Here is a 27,391-nt window from a genome sequence, read left to right as displayed (position 1 = left end):
TTTTTAAAATATAACTTAGAATGAGCTTAGAATTAGCATGAACATAACGACAGACATGTAACATTTATTTTGATATAGATGTGATTCATTCGGTCTGTAACGTCCCAATACTGGACATAGGCCTCTCCTCCATGTAGGAGAAGATTCAGAATTTAATCCACTACACGCTGGCAGTTATTATGAAGTGTACCAAATTCAAATTACCTTGATCCTTCCCCTCTTCCATGTACTGAAAGTCCTTGAGCGTGTGTATCGCGAATATATTTTCTTTACACTGCATCGCGACCTTTTCACTGCCCGTCTTGATGAGATACTCCATCAGCACCAGGGCTTTGTAAACGTGTCTCCAATTCTTGCCGTGGTCGTTGAGACGCTTCCATATCATCTGCATTATTTCGGTGAACGCCATCACGTTGTACGTGAGATCGGCGATCTCCGCCATAAGCGTGCTTGATGGGCCCCATGGATCGTTTGATGTCGCCTCGCGCACTTTTACCTGGAAATTATGAATGTGAATAATGAAATTACGAAAATATAATTTTATCATAATAGTATTTTTTATAGATTATTTTATCATATTAAGGTCCCATACGGTTTTTGAACACTAAAGCTTACTAAAACTTTATTTGGGGTATTAAAGTTTGAGAGCTTGTGTAGTAGACGTAAAAACACCCTATAACAGTTATAGTATTATCAATTTTAACTTTCATAATTTAAAAGTTAAAGTAAAACTAGCTCAATAAAACAAGTTTTTTTTTTTACCAATGAGAGACCACAGAGAAGTTGATCTATTTCTGTATTTATGCCGTGTTTTTGACATAGGGGTCGATCATTCATCACGTGATGATTTTTACAACTTTTAGACCTACTCTCGGGAAATATTTTAAACTCAGTGCTATGTAAATTGTAATTTTCAGAATATTATCTTTAAATATATGTATAATCTATTTGCATTTGGAAAAATTAAGAGCCCCGTACAAATTTCTAGACAAGCGTCAAGGTCGAACCCTCCGTCTCACGTCACGAATTTCCGTCTCATTGATGGTTATTTTGAATGCACAACATTTATACTTGACATTACGTTTGACGTTGACATTGTCATCGTAACGTAGTATAAGTTGCGGAAATGAACATATTGTCAGATATTGTTGCTGCTTTACTTTAACATTTTTTTATACAACTAGATCGTCAAACAAGCGTACGGCTCACCTTATGGTAAGCGATTACCGTAACTTACAGACGGTTGCAATACCAGAAGCATCGCAAACTTGTTGCCGACCCACCCCATAATCTCCCAGAAGCTCTTAACACTACACTGCTTGAAGGCATTGTTATTTATTATACAATATCCTTTCCTTTCCCAAGTCGAACTATACTTTCTAAATCACCACTAAATTAGAAAGTTAAATAAAATGACGTTCATTCAGCTTGTAATTAGGGTCGATGATAAAAATAACAATAACCTAGTAAGATAGCAATTATACTTATACCAGTAGTAACTACTTAAGAATAAATAAATAAAATCTACCGAGTTCGATTTGCAATGTAAATAATAAAACGTAATGTAAAACTGTAAATGTGTATTATTTAACGATACTTGTATATTTTTGTGACAATCTTACCAATAACCGTTGTAATAGTGATAAAAAAAAATTTATTCATCATCATAGTCGCTATAGTAAGTATAAAATACGAAATATACATTATTACGCTTTTTATAATAATCACTATAAAATTACAAATTTATAACATTATTAAAATGAATGATTATGATGATACAAAATAAATTGTTAGGCGTCTATGACATTCGAATAAATAAGAAACTAGATCACAGTTTTTCAAACTTTTTTACATCGATACCCACACTTTAAATTATCAAAAATTAATAAACCTATTTAATTTTATCAATTCTAAGCTTCGGAGCAGGTGATCAGCTGGTCTATAAAATGTATTTTAAAACAACATAAGAATAGGTAGAAGAGGGATTGTCAATTTGATATTTTTTTTTTTTTTTTAATACTGTTTTGAACGAATTGGGAACATTTTATCTTCATTGTATAGAAGTTGGTTTACACTTTTATGAACAATTATTAATTAATACATTAACTAACAAGACACATATTGTCAAATATAAGCTTCGAAACACCCAATAATCGTTGTCGGTTTAAATCGATTCGGACCGGAATATAAATCGACATCCGAGGATATACTTCACGTGTTTTGACTTTTAAAATGTTTCGATATTTATTAAAATTCAGCTAGCGTTGAGGATGTAAGTCGCTTCCGTACTGAGAAATTATTGGACATTGTATGTTCTAGCTGCGCTTCGCGATTTGCAGTGGATGCGATGCGATCGTGAGAATGTTGGAATAAAAGGTATCCTACGCATTTATCTAGATATCCTATGTATATATAATTGTGCAGTCCTTGTGGGTCTCCCCACCGTGCCTCAGAGAGCACGTTAAGCCGTCGGTCCTGGTGGTTATTATGTACACCTGATAGCGATCGTTACTCATAGTAGGGAATATATCCGCCAACCCGCATTGGAGGTCTTTTAAAACAATATAATAGGTTGAAGCCGCCAACCCGCATTGGAGCAGCATGGTGGATTAAGCTCTGATCCTTTTCCTACATGGGGAAAGAGGCCTATGCCCAGTAGTGGGATATTACAAACTGAAGCTCATAACGTATACACACGGGCATCTGTTCCTATGTTAATGTATGTGCCAAGTTTAATTACGATCATTACAGAAATTGCTTAACGTCTATCAAACATTTCTTCGTATTATGTAAATATTTAGAGTAGATATAATACCTATATTAAACCACATACTATATAATATATCAATATCATAATCTATCAATCGTCAAAATTAGCAATGGTTTAATTTGATTCGTAAACCTTGTACTTAAACTATTTCCTACTTGACTGATTTTTTGTGTGTAACTTAAACGTGGAATGTAGAATGTTTTATTTTTTCTATCAATTTTATGCGCCCTTTAATACGTGATTATAATAAAGATCTATAATTTGACTAGCTGACCTGGCGAACTTTGTACCGCCTTCTTTATTTTTTTCTTAAATATAATAATTAATATATAAAAATAAAATATAGCCTATCTTTCAAGTTGGATCGAACTGCACATGGTGTGCGAATTTTATTATAATCGGTTAAGTGGTTTAGGAGTCCATTGAGGACAAACATTGTGACACGAGATTTATATATATTAAGATTATTATGCAGACTAAAAATTAAGACTAACTGTAAAATATTAATGTCTAAAGTGACGATTCAAATGTGCTTTTGATGCCTATTTGAATAAAGTTTTATTTTTAATTTGATTATTTTAGCCTTCGAATAGTCCACTTATCATGGTTTTCATTGTGTGAGGCCATTTATTGCTACATGTTTTTATTACACACAAATATACACCCACATCAAAATAATAAAAATAAAATAAAAAGATGAACAGTACACGGAGAGGCTTCATCACTAATAACAATAGGGATATCTTCAAGGCAAACTAATGGCAATATGTCTTGACGACAATTAATGATCGATCATTTTTAACTGTCCTAAACTCCTCTCATATTTTTTCTGACACTTTTCTTCCTAAAATTCCTAATAATTTCCTACTCACTACTAATTTTTTTTCCTACTAATGTATGACCTCACTATATCATTTGAGGTTGGAATTATCATTAATTGGCACAACTATAAAATTGAAACTAGTTTTCCCTTTAAACAGGAAAACATAGCAAAACCATTAACTGAGCTGTTTAAAAAATATATATACAAACACATTAAAATCAGCATGACGTATATGTTAGCATAAACGCTAGATGAGTCACGAACTCACGAGTTATCAATGTTATCAGTCATCGATTCTCTCTAACATTGGCATTACCTATGCACGAAGAGCTCTTTCGTTATCAATCAAATTGTTGCGCAATAAAAAATATTAGTTACTTTTATCACTCATCCACTATAAACTAGGTATTCAAGACTTATGAGGCAGCAATCCTCGCTCGGGACAGATACGCTTTAAAATGTGAAATTTCTTTAGAATCGTGGTGATTTGAAACACGATGAAACGAAAATGCGTCACGTAAATATATAGGATAGAATGAGATATAATACGTTACTACTTAAAACCAGTATGCGACGCGTTATGCATGGCGCTTACATTTTTGATCATCGTCGACAGAACAAACGGTAACGGCCTACCTTCGTACGATTTTTTAAGTTTCACTTCCTGTCGTGGGTGCATTGCTCACACGCATTTTTTTTGTTCTGAATATGTCCTTGAGGAACTCCCTACAGCGTTAAGATCACGTAAAATTATCAACACCAGTTGCTATCAGACACTTTATTGCAATCGCTATTCTTAGTAGGGAAATTATTAGCCAACGCTGTCGTGTAGCGTTGTTGTATTAAGGTTCGATACTTCTCTAATATGGTGAAGAGGATGCCAGCAATGTAATGATTACAGCCTGATTCATTCATTTATTTATTAAATAAACACGTTAAAGACTAATTAGATTAATGTAAGTCATAGTAGCTAAAATTACTGCGTCCATACAATGTTTCAACTGTATTACTAAAATATGCTTGCACAAAATATTTACAGTAACAGAATTAGGGAGAAAAACGAAATGTAAGCGTTAATGTCTCGTCTGTAATTAAAGGTAATTCGAGGAATTTTGAACGGCTTCCTGTTTTAATCTCGTACCGAGAATTATATATCTACGTATTTATAGATGCCTTAAATTATAGTACCGGTTTAGTTACACATTATTTTGTTAAAACTGTTCTAAATTTGAAAATAAAACATTTATGATTCGAGGTCAGAATTAATTTTTGTGATTTTAAATTATAAATAACATAATAATTAATTTTTAGTGTCAAAAATATTTATTTAAATTTGAACGAAAATAGTACTGTCAAATTAAGTCATGAACATATACGTTACACATAATAAAACAATATTTAGTTAATCAGTAATAAATGTCCGCATGTATGCTAATTGCTTAAAGCTTTCCAAAGTGTATCAAGCCATCCCCCGATACGGAATAATTTAATATTTTTGACGAAATAAAAAAGCGAATTTACATTTGTAAACATATACATTCCTGAGGTTTGTTTCATGGAAAAAAAAATTACTTTTGTTCTTAAAATTCTATTCATAATAACGCACGATGTCTGTTGTCATAGTATACTTCGAGGAAATGTCGAAATTTCACATCAAAACGTGTACACATAACACATCTGTGATTTAGCTAAATCACTCCATTAGTACAAAAATCACCTTAAGGTTTCTTTAATTTTTCTAAATCTGTACAAGGCTGTTCGGTGAGGTCATATGATTTTTACATTTGCGTTATAGCGTTAACATCACTCTTTAATTCATTAATGACGATTATTTATTTTAATTTTAGAGCCTGCTTTACCGGGTTTCTGTTAAAGCTATCTGTTAAGATGGTATCAAGTAGATAAAATTATATATATCACTTTTTTTTTCCACAGTTTCCTTAATATATTTGCTACTTGTAAATCTAGAAATCGTAGTTTACTAAACAAGGTATATATAACAAACACTAATATACTATTTTGACTCCTAAACTACTCTACTCCTAAACAGACCCTTTGTGTTTATACAAATACTAGCTGTGCACCGCGGTTTCACACGCGTTTATTTGAAAAAAAAAATAGCTTAGAGCCTTCCTCGATAAATGCATGGCATTATAACATTGAAAGAATTTTTCAAACCAGTAGTTTCTGAGATGAGCACGTTGAAGCAAGCAATCAAACAAACTCTTCAGCTTTATGATATTAGTATAGACACGAAAAATATAAAATACCTGGGCATCTGAGTAGTTGTGCGCGAGGTTTTTAATATTTCTCCTTAGGCCCGCCACGTTTACTTGCATTTCTTCCCGGGCGCGGGGCATCTGGAACAAGCGAAATGTACAAATAAACAAACGCGTCTATATAAACTCTACTCTCATACATATAATATAAAAAATGTAAGAAAAAAAAAACTATGAGTACTATCAGACTTATTTACAAGATCGTAGACGAATAAATTTAAGAATATTTTGACACATAAAAAACAGTACAGGTCTAAAATTAAGGAAAAGCAGATTTTACTACTACGTACAACTTGAAGCGTTTTCAAATATTTATTCTACATATTTTTCAATATTAATCGTATAATAAACGCACGTAAACAAAAACCGCATGTGACGCTTATCTCTGCTCTTTTTAAATGAAAAAAGAAAAAAAATATAAAGACAATTACGTACACAAAGACGCAGTACGGAGTATACTCGAGTGACGAAGTTTTATTTTGGCTCGCGACGCGTAAACAGAGGGGACAGCAATTATTTTTAACGCACATAGAGCGTAAAACGTGGAAATGGTATTTGGGAAATATATTCTGATAATTATAATAGCTAAGATAAATATAAGTTACTTTTGTCAGTCACACTATAAGAAACAAATATATTCATACTTATCAAAATTAATAAGTTTTCTTTAAATAAAAAGATAATGACTAGACTTTGACCTTGTTGAATTAATTATGATAATCCTTATTGAAGTATTATTAATATATAATTCAAGCAACATAATTTTTTCTAACATATACCATATGAAAACACTTTTGAAAGAATCTATGTAACAGTTACTATATCTATACTCTTCGATTGTTTCAAGGTGTTTAAATTTTGAACATTTATCACAAGTTGACAAAGGCAATGACATTTTGTTATCAAACACACATGTCACTTCCGAGCGTTTACAATTTAAGGTGTCATCCACGCCGAGCTATTGACCTGCGCAGACGCGATATAAAGTTTATATATACGTATATACCTGTATACATATTTTGATGATTATTCCACGACATATATTATATGATATGTGTACAGGGCTGATTATGTTCGTAATTTAGATATCATACTATACATTAAAGCAATTTCTATACCATTTTAAAAAGAAATATACATTTTAAATACAGGGTCTGTATCACCGATGGTTAACAATTAGATTATGAGCGCGAAAAGCAAAATGGTTTATTAGAGTCTGTTCCACCTGACTTAATAACAAACTACAAATTTTATATTTACTATTGCGAAGCGTCATTAACTTTATCTGTTGGATACGGTCATAAGTCACATAGCTTTAACGATAACCGGTGAAACACCCCCCCCCCCCCCCCAAATAACTTTAACACACTTAATAGACAGTGGCGGTTTTAAGAAAGCGAGTGAAACGAAATATATTAAAAGAAATTAATTTCCTATATGAGATATGAGTATTTTCATATGTATAGTGTTATAGATGCATTGATAATGGCATTTAATCCATCCTTGGCAAGTTATTAATAAATACACCCCTATGACTGAAAAGGTCACTTCACTGGGAAAGCAGAAATTCTAAGAATTTCGATACATATAGATTTCCTCGTATTTTCCAGTGGTCATGACAATTTAAATACGTTAAGTAATGTTCGCCTAATTTATAATAACTTTTACCAGTAAGAACCTAAGTGTCGTGATGACACCACTTAGGTTTTAATAGGACAGGACTGAACCAGATGCGGCTAAATTTATGTAAACATGCTTTTGGGTAACATAGCATTATTAATTTTTCAAACACAGTAAGTAGGTACTTTTATAATAACAAAATGTCTACTTTTTTGGGAGGATTATTAGTTATTTTTTTTTTTACGTCTAAACTATAACCATATAAATCTTATCAAAATCGAAATAACCAAATAAACTGTTTTTCTAGTTTTGAAATTTCTGTATTCGCATTTTAAGGTGAGAGGTTACGATATCAAGTAAAATGTATATAATCGGTTTATAAAGATTAAAATAACCGGGATTGAATGAGAACAAACGGTATTACAATTAGAGGGACAGGGGGGGGGGTATTTTAATCTAAAATCGATAGTATTGAAGCCCATACCGTCATTGTCAGGTTTCCCTTTTTAACAGATGAACGCTCAAGGTACAAATACGATTTCTTTTAAACGAATAAAGATGCAGGACGTTATCAGGATATATTGTTACATCAGTAATTGGTCCTTAAATAGTTTTGGCTCTTAATACGTGTCAAGTTAGGTTCCTTTATTCAATTATAGATTCGTTTTGTTTACGTTTACGGACGTAATTGAAGATGTCGTGTTCGTAATCGAACGGTTCGTGACTAAAACGAGTCGTTTTATAAGTATAGTGAGGTCAGACTGTAATAACGATTTCGGCTTCGGCCAGTTTTGGCCAAAAAATCTAGTTTCAGTCTGAGTTTCGGTTTCGGCCAAAAGATGCCGGAATTTCGGAAATCGGACAGACAAGAGTAGATCAATTTTTATAATTGTGTAAATGGTTTTTATTGCATAGGCAAACGCATCAAATAAAAAAATGTCAACACATAATTGTGTTTGCTCGCAAACGAAAAAAAAATCCGACTTCAATTACATCCACAAGTAATACAACGTAGATCGACGAAAAAATAGTCAAGTAACTACGCGTTATCAAAGATTGCTCAAAAAGTAGTTATCAGATCTCAATAAAATTTATATGTGACCACATGACAGCATCAGCAAACATCAGCTTTCGATTAAATTAAAAATTATTAAAATCGGTACACCCAGTAAAAAGTAATTGCGGATTTTCAAGAGTTTCCCTCGATTTCTCTGGGACCCCATCATCAGATCCTAGTTTCCTTATCATGGTACTAAACTAGAGATATCTTCTTTCTAATAAAAAAATAATTATCAAAATCGGTGCACCCAGTAAAAAGTTATTGCGGATTTTCAAGAGTTTCCCTCGATTTCTCTGGGATCCCATCATCAGATCCTGGTTTCCTTATCATGGTACTAAACTAGGGATATCTTCTTTCCAACAAAAAAAAAAGAATTATCAAAGTCGGTACATCCAGTAGAAAGTTATGCGGTATAATGCAACGTAGGTCGACGAAAAAAGCGTCAAGTAAAAACGCATTACTAGATATAACTCGAAAAGTAGTTGTAAGATCTCAAATAAATTTAAATGGGACCAATTGACACAAACCACCTTTCGATTGAAAAAAATTGTCGAAATCAGTCCACACGGTCAAAAGTTCTGATGTAACATACATAAAAAAAAACAGTCGAATTGAGAACCTCCTCCTTTTTTGGAAGTCAGTTAAAAAGTTAAATTATTTATAGAGAAAAACTAAATTTTTAGACAGTTTGGCAAGATTCAATCTATTTTGGAGCTGAAACTAACTAGGTTTGGTAAATAATATATTATTTTATACTCTCATATTTGAAACGAGATCGAGTTAGGGAATACTAGTGCGTGAAATTTATTACCATTAATTATTCAACTACACAAGAATGATTTAAAACGACGTGATAATTTTTCTATCAATAAAGAGTCACCATCCACACATAAAACCTTACTGTTGACGACCCCCGTAAAGTCAAACAAACATTTGTCATTACCGAGAATCGAACACGTGACCGCTACTAAAACAGCCAGTTGTTTTGACCACAGCGATAATCAAGCATCAAATAATATCACATATGCCTTGACTATTAAAGCTAAATAGAATTATAGTCAATTATTATGCGTCATAATTCACGATTCAGCCTGCAACATCCCACTGCTGGGCATTGGTATCTTTCTCTATGTAGGAGAAGGATTGGGGCTTAATACACCACGCTGCTCTACTGCGGGTTGACGGATTTAATATACATATGACTCTTGAAAAGCCAATTATAAGTATGAAAATATCATAATATCATCACAAGTATTGTGACGTGAAGATGATTACGAGTGATGTACCAATGATGCATGTAATATACGTAGCACGTCACTATTGCACTGCACTATGACACACAGGTATATTTCTGTCTTAGATTTAAATCTACTTCCTAGGTTTTCAACGCTGATCGGTTGCTTAGCAACGTAATAGGTCCAAACATAATCAAACACGCACTGAGGCTTTAAATTTAAACTGTTTTAACCTCGAAGTTCAAATACCGTACAGTTTCCCACCGAGGTCTGTACATAAAAAGGATGGAAAAAAAAAAACGAAATACACGAGAAGTACTGAGCTTGGGCAATAATGGTTTTCAATTTTTTTGACTAATAAAACAATTATTTCTAGAACGTTTATTTGTCCATATGTTTAATCTGGCAACACATAATTGTGTTTGCTCGCAAACGAAAAAAAAAACCGACTTCAATTACATCGACGAGTAATATAACGTAGATCGACGAAAAAATAGTCAAGTAACTACGCGTTATCAAAGATTACTCAAAAAGTAGTTATCAGATCTCGATAAAATTTATATGTGAACACATTACAAACATCAGCTTTCGATTAAATTAAAAATTATTAAAATCGGTACACCCAGTAAAAAGTTATTGCGGATTTTCAATAGTTTCCCTCGATTTCTCTAGGATTTTATCATCAGATCCTGGTTTCCTTATCATGGTACTAAACTAGGGATATCTTCTTTCCAACAAGAAAAGAATTATCAAAATCGGTACACCTAGTAAAAAGTTATTGCGGATTTTCAAGAGTTTCCCTCGATTTCTCTAGGATCCCATCATCAGATCCTGGTTTCCTTATCATGGTACTAAACTTGAGATATAGCCTTTCTAACAAAAAAAGAATTATCAAAATCGGTACATCCAGTAGAAAGTTATGCGGTATAATACAACGTAGGTCGACGAAAAAAGCGTCAAGTAAAAACGCATTATTAGATATAGCTCGAAAAGTAGTTGTTAGATCTCAAATAAATTTAAATGGGACCAATTGGCACACACCACCTTTCGATTAAAAGAAAAATTGTCAAAATCGGTCCACCCAGTCAAAAGTTCTGATGTAACATACATAAAAAAAAAACAGTCGAATTGAGAACCTCCTTTTTTGAAAGTCGGTTAAAAATATGCTAGACGAAATTGCAAGCACAATTCGATTGTGATTATTGGGTTTTAAAAGACTAGACCTAGAGGTCTAGAAGTGGACAACTGCAGGTGAGTGCGTAATGAAGAAAATAAATGCACCCAAAGTCGCGGATAGAGGCTAGTATGCAAAAATTCTTTCAACTATACGTAGGTATAACGTATTTCCTTTCCTTCTAAGTACTAAAATCTTATTTCAAACAATATATTTCAGAAATTCGTACGAGAATTTTCGTTCGTTACAGTAACACGCAAAACGCAAACGCTTGAATAACTAAATTGCGAAAATTTATAAATTCGCATGTCGTAAAAATGTTATCAGAATTCTTGACTTTATATAATCGAAATACAGGGAAGGCGTTTTGAAGATAAAAAAAATAAAATAAATAAATACCTTATGACATACACACACGATCGTCTGTTTCTACGGTAAGCACCTTAATTCTTGTGTTATAGGTAACAGCCGACTGTTACAGCTAAATATAAAAATAATACATATATAGATATATAAATACAAATATTACACCCAGACTCGGCGGGAATCATACCCGCGAACCGCAAAAAAGCAGGGCCACTACATTAAACTGCGCCAACATTCGAGTAAATAAAAAAAAAAAAATCCAACTTTAAATATAATGACCTCTATTTGTACATAATACATAGTATAAGATTGAAAAAAACATAACTATTATGTAACATTGCAAATCGATCGTCTATTTCCCCAAGTTTCCACTTTATTAAATAACCTTTTATACCCGACTTGGTTACAAAAAAAAATAATATGTCGTAAATAATATGTGTATTAAAAAAAAAAAAAATATATATAATTAAACACATTTTAATCTATATTGTTTTCTATGTTTACGCGAATTTCACTCATTATAACGAAACAACTTTTCGGGTTTTTCGGTTTATTAAGTTTTTTAGATGCCCGACGTGTAGGATGCTTTACACCAACCATGGTCACGGAAGGATATTTTAATCTACACAAAAGGTAAGGTACACAAATCGGAACAATAATAATTGTGTTTGCTCGCAAACGAAAAAAAAACCGACTTCAATTACATCAACTAGTAATACAACGTAGATCGACTAAAAAATAGTCAAGTAACAACGCGTTATCAAAGATTACTCAAAAAGCAGTTATCAGATCTCGGTAAAATTTATATTTGACCACATGATAAACATCAGCTTTCGATTAAATTAAAAATTATCAAAATCGGTACACCCAGTAAAAAGTTATTGCGGATTTTCGAGAGTTTCCCTCGATTTGTCTAGGATCCCATCATCAGATCCTGGTTTCCTTATCATGGTACTAAACTAAGGATATCCTCTTTCCAACAAAAAAAAGAATTATCAAAATCGGTACATCCAGTAGAAAGTTATGTGGTATAATACAACGTAGGTCGACGAAAAAAGCGTCAAGTAAAAACGCATTATTAGATATAACTCGAAAAGTAGTTGTTAGATCTCAAATAAATTTAAATGGGACCAATTGGCACACAAAACCTTTCGATTAAAACAAAATTTGTCGAAATCGGTCTACCCGGTCAAAAGTTCTGATGTAACATACATAAAAAAAAAAAAAAAAAAAAAAATACAGTCGAATTGAGAACCTCCTCCTTTTTTCGAAGTCGGTTAAAAAACACGTTTTAATGATTTATTTTATTTATTTATAGTTTACTAGTTGTGGTTTTACCGGCGTTAGTTTGAAGAAAACCCGTAATAAAATATTGCCTTCTTCGGTAAACAGGCTAGCCAACACAAAAATAATTTTTCTATTTAAACTAAGTAGTTCCTGATTGGTGCGATTAAATAAACAAACTTTTCAAATATAATATGTATATAAATATTATATTGTTTAGTTAACGTTTGTCGCACCTTTTAAGTCGAAATTTTTATATTTCAAAATGAAAAATACCTTTTAATATTATGCGAAATAGCGTGACGAAAAGTGTGACCAGGCGAGGCGAACGGAAGTATATACGGGATATAAGTTAGTGAAGATGGAAAGAGAGAGTGACGTTTCGTAAGTTGAATTCAGCCGTGTGGTATAAAGTAGGTACACTCGTTTTTTTTATGATTTTGAATATTATGGTTATTAAAATGTAATATGTAATGAATTATCAAATCCATCTTTTATGATAATATTTTAAAGTGTTTGTTAAATTGAATCACACGTTTTGAATTCTATATATTTACAAAACACTTCAAAACAATTTAGAAATAATAACGTTACAATACATAAAAAAATAACTACAAAACCTCTACGAAAAAAAAAAAAAAAATTATAAAACTTATATAAATAAAAATAAATCTCCAAAATTCAAGTAAACGCTTAACTACCGAACGACTAAACTAAATTGGATAATCCTTTTTTGTGTTCGCTATTATCATTTTATTATTCAATATATAAAAATAAAAGAGAATTAAATAATCGATAAATTAACAAATAATAATTATAATAATAATAATGGCAGTACGAGCTTCGTTTAAAAAAAAGTTGTACTTACAAAATTTCAACACGGCATTTGTGTAGACCGTGTTGGCTGAATACTTTAAATTAAAAAAAAAAATCACGTCTCTGTCAATGTCATTACCACTACAATGACGGTCCGTCAATAGTCTACGTTGTAGCAGCGTACGACGCTACGCCTACTCTGCCCTACATAGTAACGCTGGGTCTACACTGCGCTATATACATTTTTTTATTATTATCTGTGCCCTGAGGTTTCACGCGGGTCAATTTGAGGATTAAACTAGCCTATAGCCTTCCTCAGTAAATGGGCTATTCAACACAAAAATAATTTTTCAATTTGAACCACTGGTTCTTGATTAGCGCGTTTAACCATGTTAGTATAAATACCGCTAGTAATAGATTTATCGTTACCCCCAAATACGCCGCCTAGGTAATGTTAAGTATTTTCTGTTGAAAATCACATGTTTGTTTTAAATTGATCTTTTGTTTTCAAAACCGGCTTAACTAATGGTAAGCAATTACCGTACCTTATAATAGACGAAGGCAAGTTGCAATTAAAGAATAATCTAACAAAATTTTGATTTTTTTACTCTCCAGTCCTAATTAAGTAAAATTCAACACATACAATTCAGCCTATTGCAGTCTACTGCTGGACATAGGCCTCCCCAAGTTCTCGCCAGACATTCCGGTCTTCCGCAATCCTCATCCAGCCTACACCGGCAATCTTACGTAGATCGTCGGTCCAGGTAAAATTCAATAAACATATTACGCATTACATAATAAAGACATAGGGGTGTATATCCGCCCTATCGGGGTTGTTAGGTAATGGAAGGAAGCACTAGAAGGGGGCTTGACTGAGTGATGCGATCTAGTAGTGATGCACGAACACCGCGCTAGACTTTGTTAGCGGCTAGACCGATTCGGAACGAGGTTTAGGAACGAAAAACTCATAACCTTTCATCGTTTGAAGTAAGTACGATCATAAATAATTGTGTTTGCTGGCAGAAAAAAAAAACCGACTTTAATTACATCGACAAGTGATACAACGAAAGGTGAAAAAAAATAGTCTAGTAAATACACATTACTAGAGATAATTCAAAATCTACTTGTCAGATCCCCCCTTTTTGAAGTCAATTGAAAATATAATAAATATTTAAGGCATATTTTTTATACAACTATGTCCACAAACAAGCGTACGGCTCACCTCATGGTAAGCGATTACCGTAGCTTATAGACGCCGGCAAATAACAGAAGCATCGCAAATGCGTTGCCAACTCTACCCCCAATCCCTCCCCAGGAACTCTGGTCACCTTGCTCATCACAGAAACACAACGCTGCTTGAAAGCGGTATTATTTAGCTGTGACCTTCTGTAAGGTCGAGGTACTTCCCCAGTCGGCTGCTCCAGATTTTGAGCAGGATATTTCCTGGGGATATTATATGGTTGACTATTCCTAAGCTAAGTAATTTCTTTAAGTAAAAGTTGACTGTTCTGCATATAGTAAGCTGAGCTTCTCACTATGAATACCAACCGTTATCAGTTATCTATGATAACAACCGGTACTTACGGCTGCACGCGGTCTCCGAGTCACGGTAGGGAGGTCCACAAGGAAAGACACCCAGACCGGTAACAAATATTTGCAGATATATAAATCTCCATCCGGAGCGAGAATCGAACACGCAACTGTTGATTTTTAGGCCCACGTGACACACGCGCCATTACGAGTACACCACAGCGGTTTTATACAGATAATATAAATTATATATTTATTATTTCTGAGTATATCTATCAAAAGAAAAAATTCTATAATATTCGGCTGTTACTTGTAAACTAACGAATAAGTTGGTTATGTACGATTTTTATTTTTGTGTTACCCACAATTAGGAATTCTAAACATTTTTGAATATCATATCAAAAATTGACCGCTCCAGCGGGATTCGAACCCGCGTCTTCGACATACCGTGTCGACGCTCTAGCCAATTAAGCTATGGAACGATATACCCGCTAGAGCGAAACTTTTGATATGATGATTTTTACTTTCGGTTTAAGCGAACCGTGGCGCCGTCTATAGTGAGTTCTTTACAGAGACTCGTAACTATTCAAAGTTTCATATTACAATGAAAATCTTTGACAGGAGACGACACCATGCTATTTTTAATATGTACGATTTTTATTTTTGTGTTACCCACAATTAGGAATTCTAAACATTTTTGAATATCATATCAAAAATTGACCGCTCCAGCGGGATTCGAACCCGCGTCTTCGACATACCGTGTCGACGCTCTAGCCAATTAAGCTATGGAACGATATACCCGCTAGAGCGAAACTTTTGATATGATGATTTTTACTTTCGGTTTAAGCGAACCGTGGCGCCGTCTATAGTGAGTTCTTTACAGAGACTCGTAACTATTCAAAGTTTCATATTACAATGAAAATCTTTGACAGGAGACGACACCATGCTATTTTTAATATGTACGATTTTTATTTTTGTGTTACCCACAATTAGGAACCGTGGGTTCGCTTAAACCGAAAGTAAAAATCATCATATCAAAAGTTTCGCTCTAGCGGGTATATCGTTCCATAGCTTAATTGGCTAGAGCGTCGACACGGTATGTCGAAGACGCGGGTTCGAATCCCGCTGGAGCGGTCAATTTTTGATATGATATTCAAAAATGTTTAGAATTCCTAATTGTGGGTAACACAAAAATAAAAATCGTACATATTAAAAATAGCATGGTGTCGTCTCCTGTCAAAGATTTTCATTGTAATATGAAACTTTGAATAGTTACGAGTCTCTGTAAAGAACTCACTATAGACGGCGCCACGGTTCGCTTAAACCGAAAGTAAAAATCATCATATCAAAAGTTTCGCTCTAGCGGGTATATCGTTCCATAGCTTAATTGGCTAGAGCGTCGACACGGTATGTCGAAGACGCGGGTTCGAATCCCGCTGGAGCGGTCAATTTTTGATATGATATTCAAAAATGTTTAGAATTCCTAATTGTGGGTAACACAAAAATAAAAATCGTACATATTAAAAATAGCATGGTGTCGTCTCCTGTCAAAGATTTTCATTGTAATATGAAACTTTGAATAGTTACGAGTCTCTGTAAAGAACTCACTATAGACGGCGCCACGGTTCGCTTAAACCGAAAGTAAAAATCATCATATCAAAAGTTTCGCTCTAGCGGGTATATCGTTCCATAGCTTAATTGGCTAGAGCGTCGACACGGTATGTCGAAGACGCGGGTTCGAATCCCGCTGGAGCGGTCAATTTTTGATATGATATTCAAAAATGTTTAGAATAAGTTGGTTACCGTAGGAACAGACGACCGTGTGTGTATGGTATAAAAAAATAATAATTTAAAATTAGATTTTCCCCCTGCAGTACTCCCAGCTAGTAGTAACCATGTCATCGCTCTTAGAGAACGTACCTAATACGTGACCCTTTGTTAAACATTTACAATTTTTCATAAAAGGAAATATAGCCTTTGATTATAATGTGAAGAGAAATAAATAATGAAACGATTAATGAATGGAAGGGTCGACAACCCCGTCATTACAATTTCCCTTATCGATAGCCATCGAAGAGCTGATAAATACAAAACCTATAAAAATATCACGGTTACTTCGGTACTTCCACATTTTCGATAATGATCGACCGATTACTAAATAAAGGCGTGGTAAATACTCTATATAAATAAAAAAATGGATAGCCGAAATGTATGTACGCGGATAAGTGCTTCATTCATTTAGTTTACAAGCACAGAAAGATGCATTAAATTAAAACACATCTGGTACCTCCCTGCTTCGTACAAATTATTTCTAAGCTATATTTTATACATCATCATTACATAGTATAAAACAAAGTCGCTTCCCGCTGCCTGTATACTTAGATCTTTAAAACAACGCAACGGAGTTTTATGCGGTTATCTATAATATAAAAATGAGTCGCTGAATGTGTTGCTAAGCGCAAAACTCGAGAACGGTTGGACCGATTTCGCTAATTCTTTTTTTTAAATATTCCTTGAAGTACGAGGATGGTTCTTATGGAGAGAAAAATTCAAAAAAAAAAAGTTAATAAAATTAAAGAATCGACTGTTAGGCGATACGAAGTTCGCCGGGTCAGCTAGTCTTTAATGAATAGAGTGATTCCAGAGGACGATTTATATGTATAATATATGCATATACAGTAGAGGAACACTGATAGTTTTTGCAATCGTTCCAAGTCGGGGCGGGTCGCTAGTATATATACAAAAAAGTTCAGCTGTAAGGGTATGTTTTGTCTTTACTGTTGTTTATATTAAACTAATTTTTTGAAGTAAAACCTCTTTTCCTCTAACGCACGCTAGATTTGGGGAGTAAGCTAGTGAACGCGTGACGAGAGCGTTATGAAAAAAGTGATCGAGCAAGGCGAACGGAATTCGAGAGGGAGATATAAAGAGAGAGAGTTACGTTTCGTAAGTTTTACTTCAGTCGTGTGGTCCTAAAGCACACTCATTTTTTTGTATATAAGTTAGAATTGTAACACATGCGGTTCAATTATAATTTACCGTAAAAACTACGATATTATACTTAGTTTAATCAAAACCGTTATAACACACAACGAGATGTCACCATTCATAGAAACATGAACGTTCTAAAATTATTTCAAAATCAATAAGTTCTTTCTTCAAGTGGGTTTCAAAAGCGCTTTCGACTCCTCATTTTACATAAAGTATTATAGTATAAGTATAATAAAGTATTAATATTAAGTAGTTTTCATAAAGTATATAAAAAAAAAAAAAATACAGTCGAATTGAGAACCTCCTCCTTTTTTGGAAGTCGGTTAAAAAGTAAAAGAGACATACTAAACTTCAACACGAAATATTAAAACACGCAGAACGTTCAGTTTTATCGGCCAAAGAGTTTAAAGTCAAAGGAGTTTTTACACAAAATTCTAGATTATTTAAATATTAAGTGCATTTAAAAATAGAACACGTTTATGAAAAACTGCCCACATCGCTCATCGCATGCATGGGTAATGGGACAGGTGATACCATTAACGGCCACCACCTTTGTTTACCAACTGCAACTTTAAAAATAACTGCGACGTTATTGGAATCTATATATATATTTATAGGAATTATTCATTAATCTATTATTTTTTTTCTATACAACTTGGTCGGCGAACAAGCGTACGGATCATCTGATGGTAAGCTTTTACCGTAGCTTATAGACACCTGCAACACTAGAAACATCGCAAGCGCGTTGCCGACTCTACCCCCCGTCTCAGGAGCTCTTCAACTAACCAACCTTACCAACTAACCAACATTGCTTGAAAGCAGAGTTTAGCTGTTACCTTCTCTTAAGTCAAGATACTTCCCCACTCGGGCTGCTCTAGGTTCAGGGCACGATATTTCCTGCTGTGCCCTCAGTTAATTACACTTTAGAACAATTTTAAGGAGGTCACATGTTGTGCGTAATTGAGTTTAACGAAACCAAAAATTATGCATTATAAATTAATCTATACTAGTGTGGTCGCTAATATTACTATTAATTTAAAGTATAAGTTTGAACATTATTAAAGTTCTGTTGTCAAAAACATGCGTGTGTGTGTCAAATACATGTGTGTATTGTTTTTTTTTTAAATTTATTTAATGTATTTTTATGGATGATTAAAAAAATATAATAGCATTAGCACTCCTCTATATAAACTATAATTTGCGAAGTTTCATACTCTTTCGTCCGCGCAATTTTCGTAAAATGGGATAAAAAGTTTTTGCTTTACGTATTGATAAATAAAAATTAATCGCCAAAATATACGACTAAACAGCCGAACGAATGCATCAAATTGGATAATTTGTCGTGGCAATCAAGTCTACTGTCCACCTGATAGTAAGCGGTTATCGTAGCTAGCAAGATTAGGAGCGAGTAGACCGTTACGAGCGCGTTGCTGACTCCAAGCTCTGGCCACCTTACTCACCACAGGAACCAACTAAACTCGAGAGCTATTCATTTCAAGTAAAGTATATCCGACCAACTCGCATTGGAGCAGCGTGGATTAAGCTCTGATCCTCCTCCTTCATGAGGAAAGAGGCCTATGCCCAGCAGTGGGATATTACAGGCTGAAGCGTAAGCGTAGAGTATTTCCACTGTTTTCTACCTCGAAAACGCTTAGTTACTTATCCGATTTTCACAAACTATAAAATTACTTTGACGTCTACGTGAAATAAATTTTTATTAATTTTTATTTACTCGATAATAATAAAAACACCGTGACAATTCCCGCGTACCGTTGACGCCAACCGTATCAAGTTATATCTCGCGTCTACTGAACAAATATAATACTTATATCAAAAGCGATAAGTACCATTTTTTAACAATTTCACGGTGATTTACGAAGATAATAGATGTGCAGAATCAAACCGAAACGTGCATTGAACTTACGATAAACGAAAATTATACAAAAAAAATATGCCTATTAATATACATTTACTTTTTAGGAGACAGGTTGAGATTAATTTTAATTGATATTAAGATTTAAAAAAAATGTTAAAGATCGCTATAAGGTTCTATTATAATCCAAGAAGCAGCCATTACGCTCGTGTAATAGAAAAATAAATAAATAATAAATAAATTTAAAAAATAAGTAAATAAAATACGCCTATTGATATAAAGCTAATAACTCTTTAGATAAACGTCGGCTGTTTGCCGTTTCTTACAACTTATCAGAGAGCACAGATAGTCTGTGACACATTTGATGAAATTTTTTAAATACTTTTGATAAATATAAATAAAAATTTAAAGTAGCTTTTTATCAGCTACACACAGCGCCTTTTATTATATGTTTCAAATTGAAATAAATAAGCAGTTTTTCAAGGGATTAAACATATACGACGACGCTTTAGCATTCACAGCGACTAGCATATTCGTTAGCGCTCGTGAGTTCAATCTTATCGTTAGCATATGACATAATTGTGTTTGCTCGCAAACGAAAAAAAACCGACTTCAATTACATCGACGACTAATACAATGTAGATCGACGAAAATATAGTCAAGTAACTACGCGTTATCAAAGATTACTCAAAAAGTAGTTATCAGATCTCAATAAAACTTATATGTGACCACATGACAAACATCAGCTTTCGATTAAATTAAAAATTATTAAAATCGGTACACCCAGTAAAAAGTTATTGCGGATTTTCAAGAGTTTCCCTCAATATCTCTGGGATTCCATCATCAGATCCTGGTTTCCTTATCATGGTACTAAACTAGGGATATCTTCTTTCCAACAAAAAAAGAATTATCAAAATCGGTACACCCAATAAAAAGTTATTGCGGATTTTAGAGAGTTTCCCTCGATTTCTCTGGGATCCCATCATCAGATCCTGGTTTCCTTATCATAGTACTAAACTAGAGATATCTTCTTTCCAACAAAAAAAGAATTATCAAAATCGATACATCCAGTAGAAAGTTATGCGGTATAATACAACGTAGGTCGACGAAAAAAGCGTCAAGTAAAAACGCATTATTAGATATAACTCGAAAAGTAGTTGTTAGATCTCAAATAAATTTAAATGGGACCAATTGGCACACACCACCTTTCGATTAAAACAAAATTTGTCGAAATCGGTCTACCCGGTCAAAAGTTCTGATGTAACATACATAAAAAAAAAAAAAAAAAATACAGTCAAATTGAGAACCTCCTCCTTTTTTGGAAGTCGGTTAAAAATATATACGTATGGCCATACAGATGTTTTGTTGTTATCTGGTTGTTTGTGAGTGTGTGTTTCATTCCAGACAAACGTTCACTTTTCTATTGGGGTCGTTTATCATTAAGCTCTTGTTTTTTTTTTCTATATTTTTTTTATACATAACTCGACGGAAACAGTAGATTAATGTATAAAATAATTTTAAAAAATAGTACATACAGTACAACTGTATATAAAATAACTAAAGCCGCATATGGGTCAGCGAACTATTGCGTTTTAAACTGTTTAGTCAACTTCCTGAAGCAATTATATATTGAAAGAAAAAAAAAGCCGCACATGTGCGTTCGAACAAAATATTTATTTTTTTCATATTATTACACTGTAGCGTAAAATACTGTTGAAAATATTTAGAAACTAGCCTAGAAAGAGCGTAGTCTAACTCTAGGTCTAAGTTTGTAATTCTGCGTTAAAATTAAATAAATTAATTAAATATATATTCAACTCGTACTTCACTTGTATTCATTATCGTGTAACTTATCTTAAATAATTTTAGGATAAATATATATGGGAATACCGAGTTCGCGGAGTCATCAGATTTATTAATATATATTTAAAAAAAAACAACAAAATCTTTTGCCTATGTTCTCCCGTATCACGGGAGGTCATCGACCCGATCATATGATTGGGCGTCCGCTGACATCGGCTGTCACACGTCCCTCCGCTCAACTATGTGCGACCTTCATCGCTCAGTTAGATGATGCTTATCGTACGCCATTCCTCTTAGAACAATACCGGTATTTAAATTAACATTTTTGTATAATACCTTTGCTTACATAATTACCATTTACATATGCTGTTTAGTTCAGTCAAGGTTGCAAATGTATTGCTTTTAATATTCCGATTATTGACGAATATTAACCCAGATAGGCCAAATTTTGAACCGAAAAAACTTCTCCTAAACTATTTTAGTACATTAGTTTAAACGCTTTTATTTTATGATTATTTTATACGCTTCAGCCTGTAATATCCCACTACTGGGCATAGACCTCTTTTCCCATGTAGGAGAAGGATCAGAGCTTAATCCACCACGCTGCTCCAATGCGGGTTGACGGATATATTCCCTACTATGATTAACGATCGCTATTAGGTGTACATGATAACAACCGGGACCGACGGTTTAACGTGCCTCTGAGGCACGGTGGGGAGACCCACAAGGACTGCACAAACACCCAGACCACGGCGAAGACCTGTATGGCCAATACAAATGTTTGTCATGTGCGGGGATCGAACCGTCGTAAACGTTGCGCCAACGCGGCGTCATATCGGCGTATATTTTATACCCATACCCATATTACTCCCGATTAAGAGCGAGTTAGTAAATAAAACCATTGCCTTGAAAGACCGCTGTTTTTATAATATTAAGGGCTCTGGGCACTCGCAGAAGATTTGGTCACAATGACTATTACACCACCCAACCAAAACATCTAATGTAATATACCTTGTAGTTGAAAAAAGAAAAGCTGAACTGACGGACTTAAGGGCTCTCATTAATTGCAGTTCAAGGGTCCTTGTCCAGAACAGCTTTGTGGAAGGTGTCGTAAGGGTACTACGTAATAGCGCTATGTCATACAATAATCACATTAAATTATGTAAATGTACTCTTTATGTAATTTAAAATATAACATTGTAAATTTTGAATTAAACAATATAAAACAAAATGCATGACACAATAGCTTCGCTAATGAGATGAATCTTATACAACGTTCGGTTTTGTGGAAACTATTTTAGGAGGTTGCTATTACAAAATCTTTAATACAATAGCAGCTGACCCGGGGTGCTTACTGCCAGTTTTTTAATTTATATTTTTTTCCTTTTTCGAAATTTATATATATTTTTTTCATTTATTCAAACATTGTCTTGATAATAACAAACACAAAAAAGAACCATCTAGTTTGGTGCTGGCTGAAAAACATTACCCTATGCATTCTAGTTAAGTTTCTACGTCTTCAAGGGAAAAAAAGTGAATCACATTTCCGAGAAAAAACATTTGCAATGCGATTTCATCACTATCAACTATATACAGTCATTTTATTTCGTGTTTTATTCTCAAAAAATTAATTTAGTTTAAGATATGGTACTTTGTTCCTAAGATACCTGTGTTTTGAGTAAGGGTTAATTGATATTTTAAACTTATTTTTTTTTTGTTTGTGTACTAATTTTGCCTCTATTACTCTCATGAAGAAGCTTACAACAACTTTTTTCGAAATATTTATTATAATATAATAATAATAATAATATATAGGTTTCAAAGGCACATTGGTATCGTCATCTTACAAATTAAATATTTTTTAAAAGTTAAGGTAGCACCGATTTAGAACGTAGATTCTGCAGAGAAAAACCGGCAAGAATCTCTACAGTTACTCTTTAAAAAAAATATCCTATTTATAGTTGTGTGACACAACACTGCATATTCGAATGTAAATATATGAAAAGATATAGTATGTATTAAAATATTGTTTATATATATATAAAATCCTCAAGGTTTTGCTATTTGATAAGAATCTGCCATTTAATTTAATGTTTATATGTTTTATGTTTGTATGGTTTTGTTAGCTAAGTTATTTGGTAGTTTTTTTAACCTATTTTACAAAAAGTGGTTTACGGTAAAAGTAAGTCTTCTGTATTTAGTTGTTACAGCATATTATTGACGGTAGTATCTTCTCTGTATTACTTGTTGACATAATTAAAATCGGTTTATTATCACTATATGTATTTATTATGTAAGTAGTTATGTAATACTTGCGACCCACCCCACCCTCGCACTATTGCAAAAACTATCAGTGTTACTCTACTATATTATACATGTATTATACTTATAAACCTTTCTCTGGAATCACTTTCTTTACTAAAGAAAACTGCATCAAAATCCGTTTCGTAGTTTTAAAGATCTAAGCATAAAGACAGCGGGAAACAAATTTGTTTTATACTATGTAATGTGTATCCGCCAACCCGCATTGGAGCAGCGTGGTGGATTAAGCTCTGATCCTTCTCCTACATGGGGAAAGAGGCCTATGCCCGGTAGTGGGATATTACAGGCTGAAGCATACTATGTAATGATTTATATAAAGCCATGGTTAAAGCGTACTATGTAATGATTTATATAAAGCCATGGTTAGATGTTCAATTCCTGAACTAAGTATGTTATAGGAAACATTTATAACACTTTTCATCAGGGTTAAAAATAGCACTCATGTTAAAGTGCCGCTATTACGTTTTGCTAAAAAATGTTGATAGCACCTGCATGTTAGAGGGATTTTTGTGATAATTATCAATCAACAAGCGATAACAACAGTCAACAGAGGAAGTGACATTGAACGACCGTGGCCATCAATCCGACAACCTCAGTCCTGTATTTATTAAAAGACGTGATAAGGAAATATTATTTTTACTAAATGCATTCTTTCCTTCCTTATTATTTATCAGTTGTCAATGTTAAATGACGTTTTTAGCTTCTTTTTTATTTATTTATAGTTAGACTGTACGTAAAAAAAAGCTAAGTTCATTCCTAAACATTGCTTTTTGCTTTATTATTTTTTTTTAAACAATGCTGAGGCAGAAACCTAGTTGGTCTATTCTTTCTTTTTGCTTTTTTTTGTTTGTTATCTATCCTTTTGTTTATTGTACTCTTTTATGTTTCTATTATTATTATATTATTATATTTCCTATTTAATTTTTATAAATTGTAAACAAAAAAAAAGGCTAATAAAAAAGTTTTCTTTTTCTTTCTTTCTTTCTTTATATGTGCATTTATTACAAAAGAATGCGTTTATATCATCTGACTGTTTCATAAAGTTTACATAATTTTTAGATTATGTAATGTCGTGTATACGTATACACTTTTTATTATACAAACACAAATAAATTAAATAATTGACAGTACACATATATTCAATAAAATAACACCTATTTCATTTTTTATTTTGCTTTATATCAGAAATTAAGCATAGCTTTGTCAACATTTATTACGTGAGGCTCTAAGGGTTTAGTAAAGCATTACGAAATATCACAAGGAGAGGTATTTTTAGTCTAGGAATTTGTATCATGATGATTAATTTTTCAAAATTTTATCAGATCATACCTGTATTTAAAGATAATATTCTAAAAATTTCATTTTATTATGCACAAAAATATATATGATTTTATAAATAGGGGTTCTTATTTTAATAGAGCCGAGTCGATAAATAAAAATATTTTCTAAAGGCTCACTAAAGCGGCCATCTGGAGTACCACTTTCGGTACTTTAATTTATAGCCAAGACTTACATGTGATATAGACAAATCGGTGATGACGAGCAGGCGTCCTTACCTTGTTAATGTTACATGATAAAATAATTTAACCAAAAATATTACCGATGGTTCTTGCACATAATATTCAACCAATCTCTACTGACCAGTTATTAATTTTCTTTTTTATATGTATGAGACAAATACAGTTGCTTATATATTAGTATGTGAAAATTTAAAAACATTTTTTAAGTAACGGTTATTGGTTACAATTTTTATCTTTAACGTAAAAGAATAAAGCTGTTGACGTGATAAATATATTCAAGATACTGACAGTGTAATCATTCTTCGTCTAAATATTTCTTAATGGCCTGAAACACCAATTAAAAAAATGTATGATAAGAACATTTTTAATTCAGAATTTAAAATAAGCTGTTAGTATTATTGATAATTAAGAACTAATATTAGTATCTAACATAGATTGAACTATCTTGTTTTAGTCATCAGTCTTCATGGCTTGAAATAACAATTAAAAAAAGTCTTTTCTTTTTAGAATAAAAAAATAAAAAATAAACAGCATGTAAAAAAAAATAGTATTGAATATAGAATAAGTTTTGATCTTGTTTCATTATTAGAACTAAGGTTAGTATTGTCTGTTATAAAAAGTATAAAAGTACATTACCTGATTTGCAACCTTGACAGTTTTAAAGAAGTTTTACTAAATATTATGTTATTTCTAAATGAAAAATTAAAATAATGTTTTCATCGACTAACTTTTAAATATTGTTCTCGTGTATCTATTTATTTTTTGTGAGTTATTTCCAAATGTGTGATGATAATATTATTTCACAGTATCAATTTCAACACAGAATTTTCTAGTAAAAATTAAAGTAAAAAAAAGTAGCTCGTAAACTCACAAGTTTAAAATCTCAAAGACAAACACTGTTCACTATTTTTTCTGGAAAACAATCACTACGAAATACGGCACGTCGTAATCTAAATCATAACAGCTATCAATTGTTGATAAACTTTTATCATATCAAGGTACACACGAACACAAAGATTTTTCACCTCGTTAAACACACGTGACGTCAGGACGACTGAACTCGCGAACACACAAACAAATAGACAACCAGATAATCGCGGCCTAATTTTTGTTTCCTTGCAGCGAGTTCGTTGCTACGTCAAGCTGTTACCGAAGTCTCTTTCGCAAATTTCGAAAATCCGATGCCACTAAGCACACTGTGAGGTGAAGGTCTACTAAACCGTGCGAAACGGTGTCTCGGTCGAATCGCTGGGTAAAAAGCGAGTGACAGGGAAATATTAAAGCAACACTTACCAAATATATATGCGATGGCACTAAAAACAAATTGATTCCCTAATTCAGACTTATCAAAGTAAACATATATCACACATTATACTATTATCACGTACCACAACACTTTATTACTCGATTTACTTAACAATTTTGTACAAATTAACATTCAAACAAAACACTTTTTGACGAATTGACAAAAATCGTCTCATTCATGACAAATCAACATGTCCTCCAACACTGTATCCGGTCAAGTAAACAGTGGTTTAATAGTATGTTGTGAAATATATGCGAAAGTAAAGGAACATTCGTATTTACCTTAATTTATAAATATAAATTTCTTTATCTTCTAAAAAAACTGTATATATTAAGCACGAATATTAACTTTAAAATATTGTGACGACGGTGATGAATGATTTCATTTTATCTGTGCTTAATAACATGAATGAGCAAGCTAATATTTTGGAACATAGATTAATAAAACTTAATATATCTTTACTTTATGAGTTTATGCTATTAATTTTAAATCACATTTACATACTCAATAGTTTAAAAAATAATAAAATTAACACGTTTGCAAAAAAGAAAATATGAAAAGTATTTCATCGGCTTTGACTATTCGCATTTGTTAATTATAAGGTACTATTATATCTGTG

At 32.8% G+C, this 27,391-nt stretch overlaps 1 protein-coding gene across 1 annotated transcript in view; it reads right to left on the bottom strand.

Annotated features, from left to right (window-relative positions):
- Positions 1-26,924, bottom strand: part of LOC123657491 (epsin-1) — a 41,263-nt gene extending 14,339 nt beyond the window's left edge. Inside the window, exons 1-3 of the mRNA XM_045593033.1 lie at positions 26,760-26,924; positions 5,864-5,953; positions 205-496 (exon numbers count right to left, since the gene is read on the bottom strand). Of these exons, the coding sequence (XP_045448989.1) occupies positions 205-496; positions 5,864-5,953 (382 nt within the window). The 5' untranslated portion in view covers positions 26,760-26,924. The remainder of the gene's footprint in view (positions 1-204; positions 497-5,863; positions 5,954-26,759) is intronic.
- Positions 26,925-27,391: the final 467 nt, after the last annotated feature.

Source organism: Melitaea cinxia, chromosome 10, assembly GCF_905220565.1.
Source record: "Melitaea cinxia chromosome 10, ilMelCinx1.1, whole genome shotgun sequence".
NCBI lineage: Eukaryota > Metazoa > Arthropoda > Insecta > Lepidoptera > Nymphalidae > Melitaea > Melitaea cinxia.
Note: the sequence above shows the minus strand (reverse complement) of the source record. Positions and strands in the feature narration are given on the sequence as shown.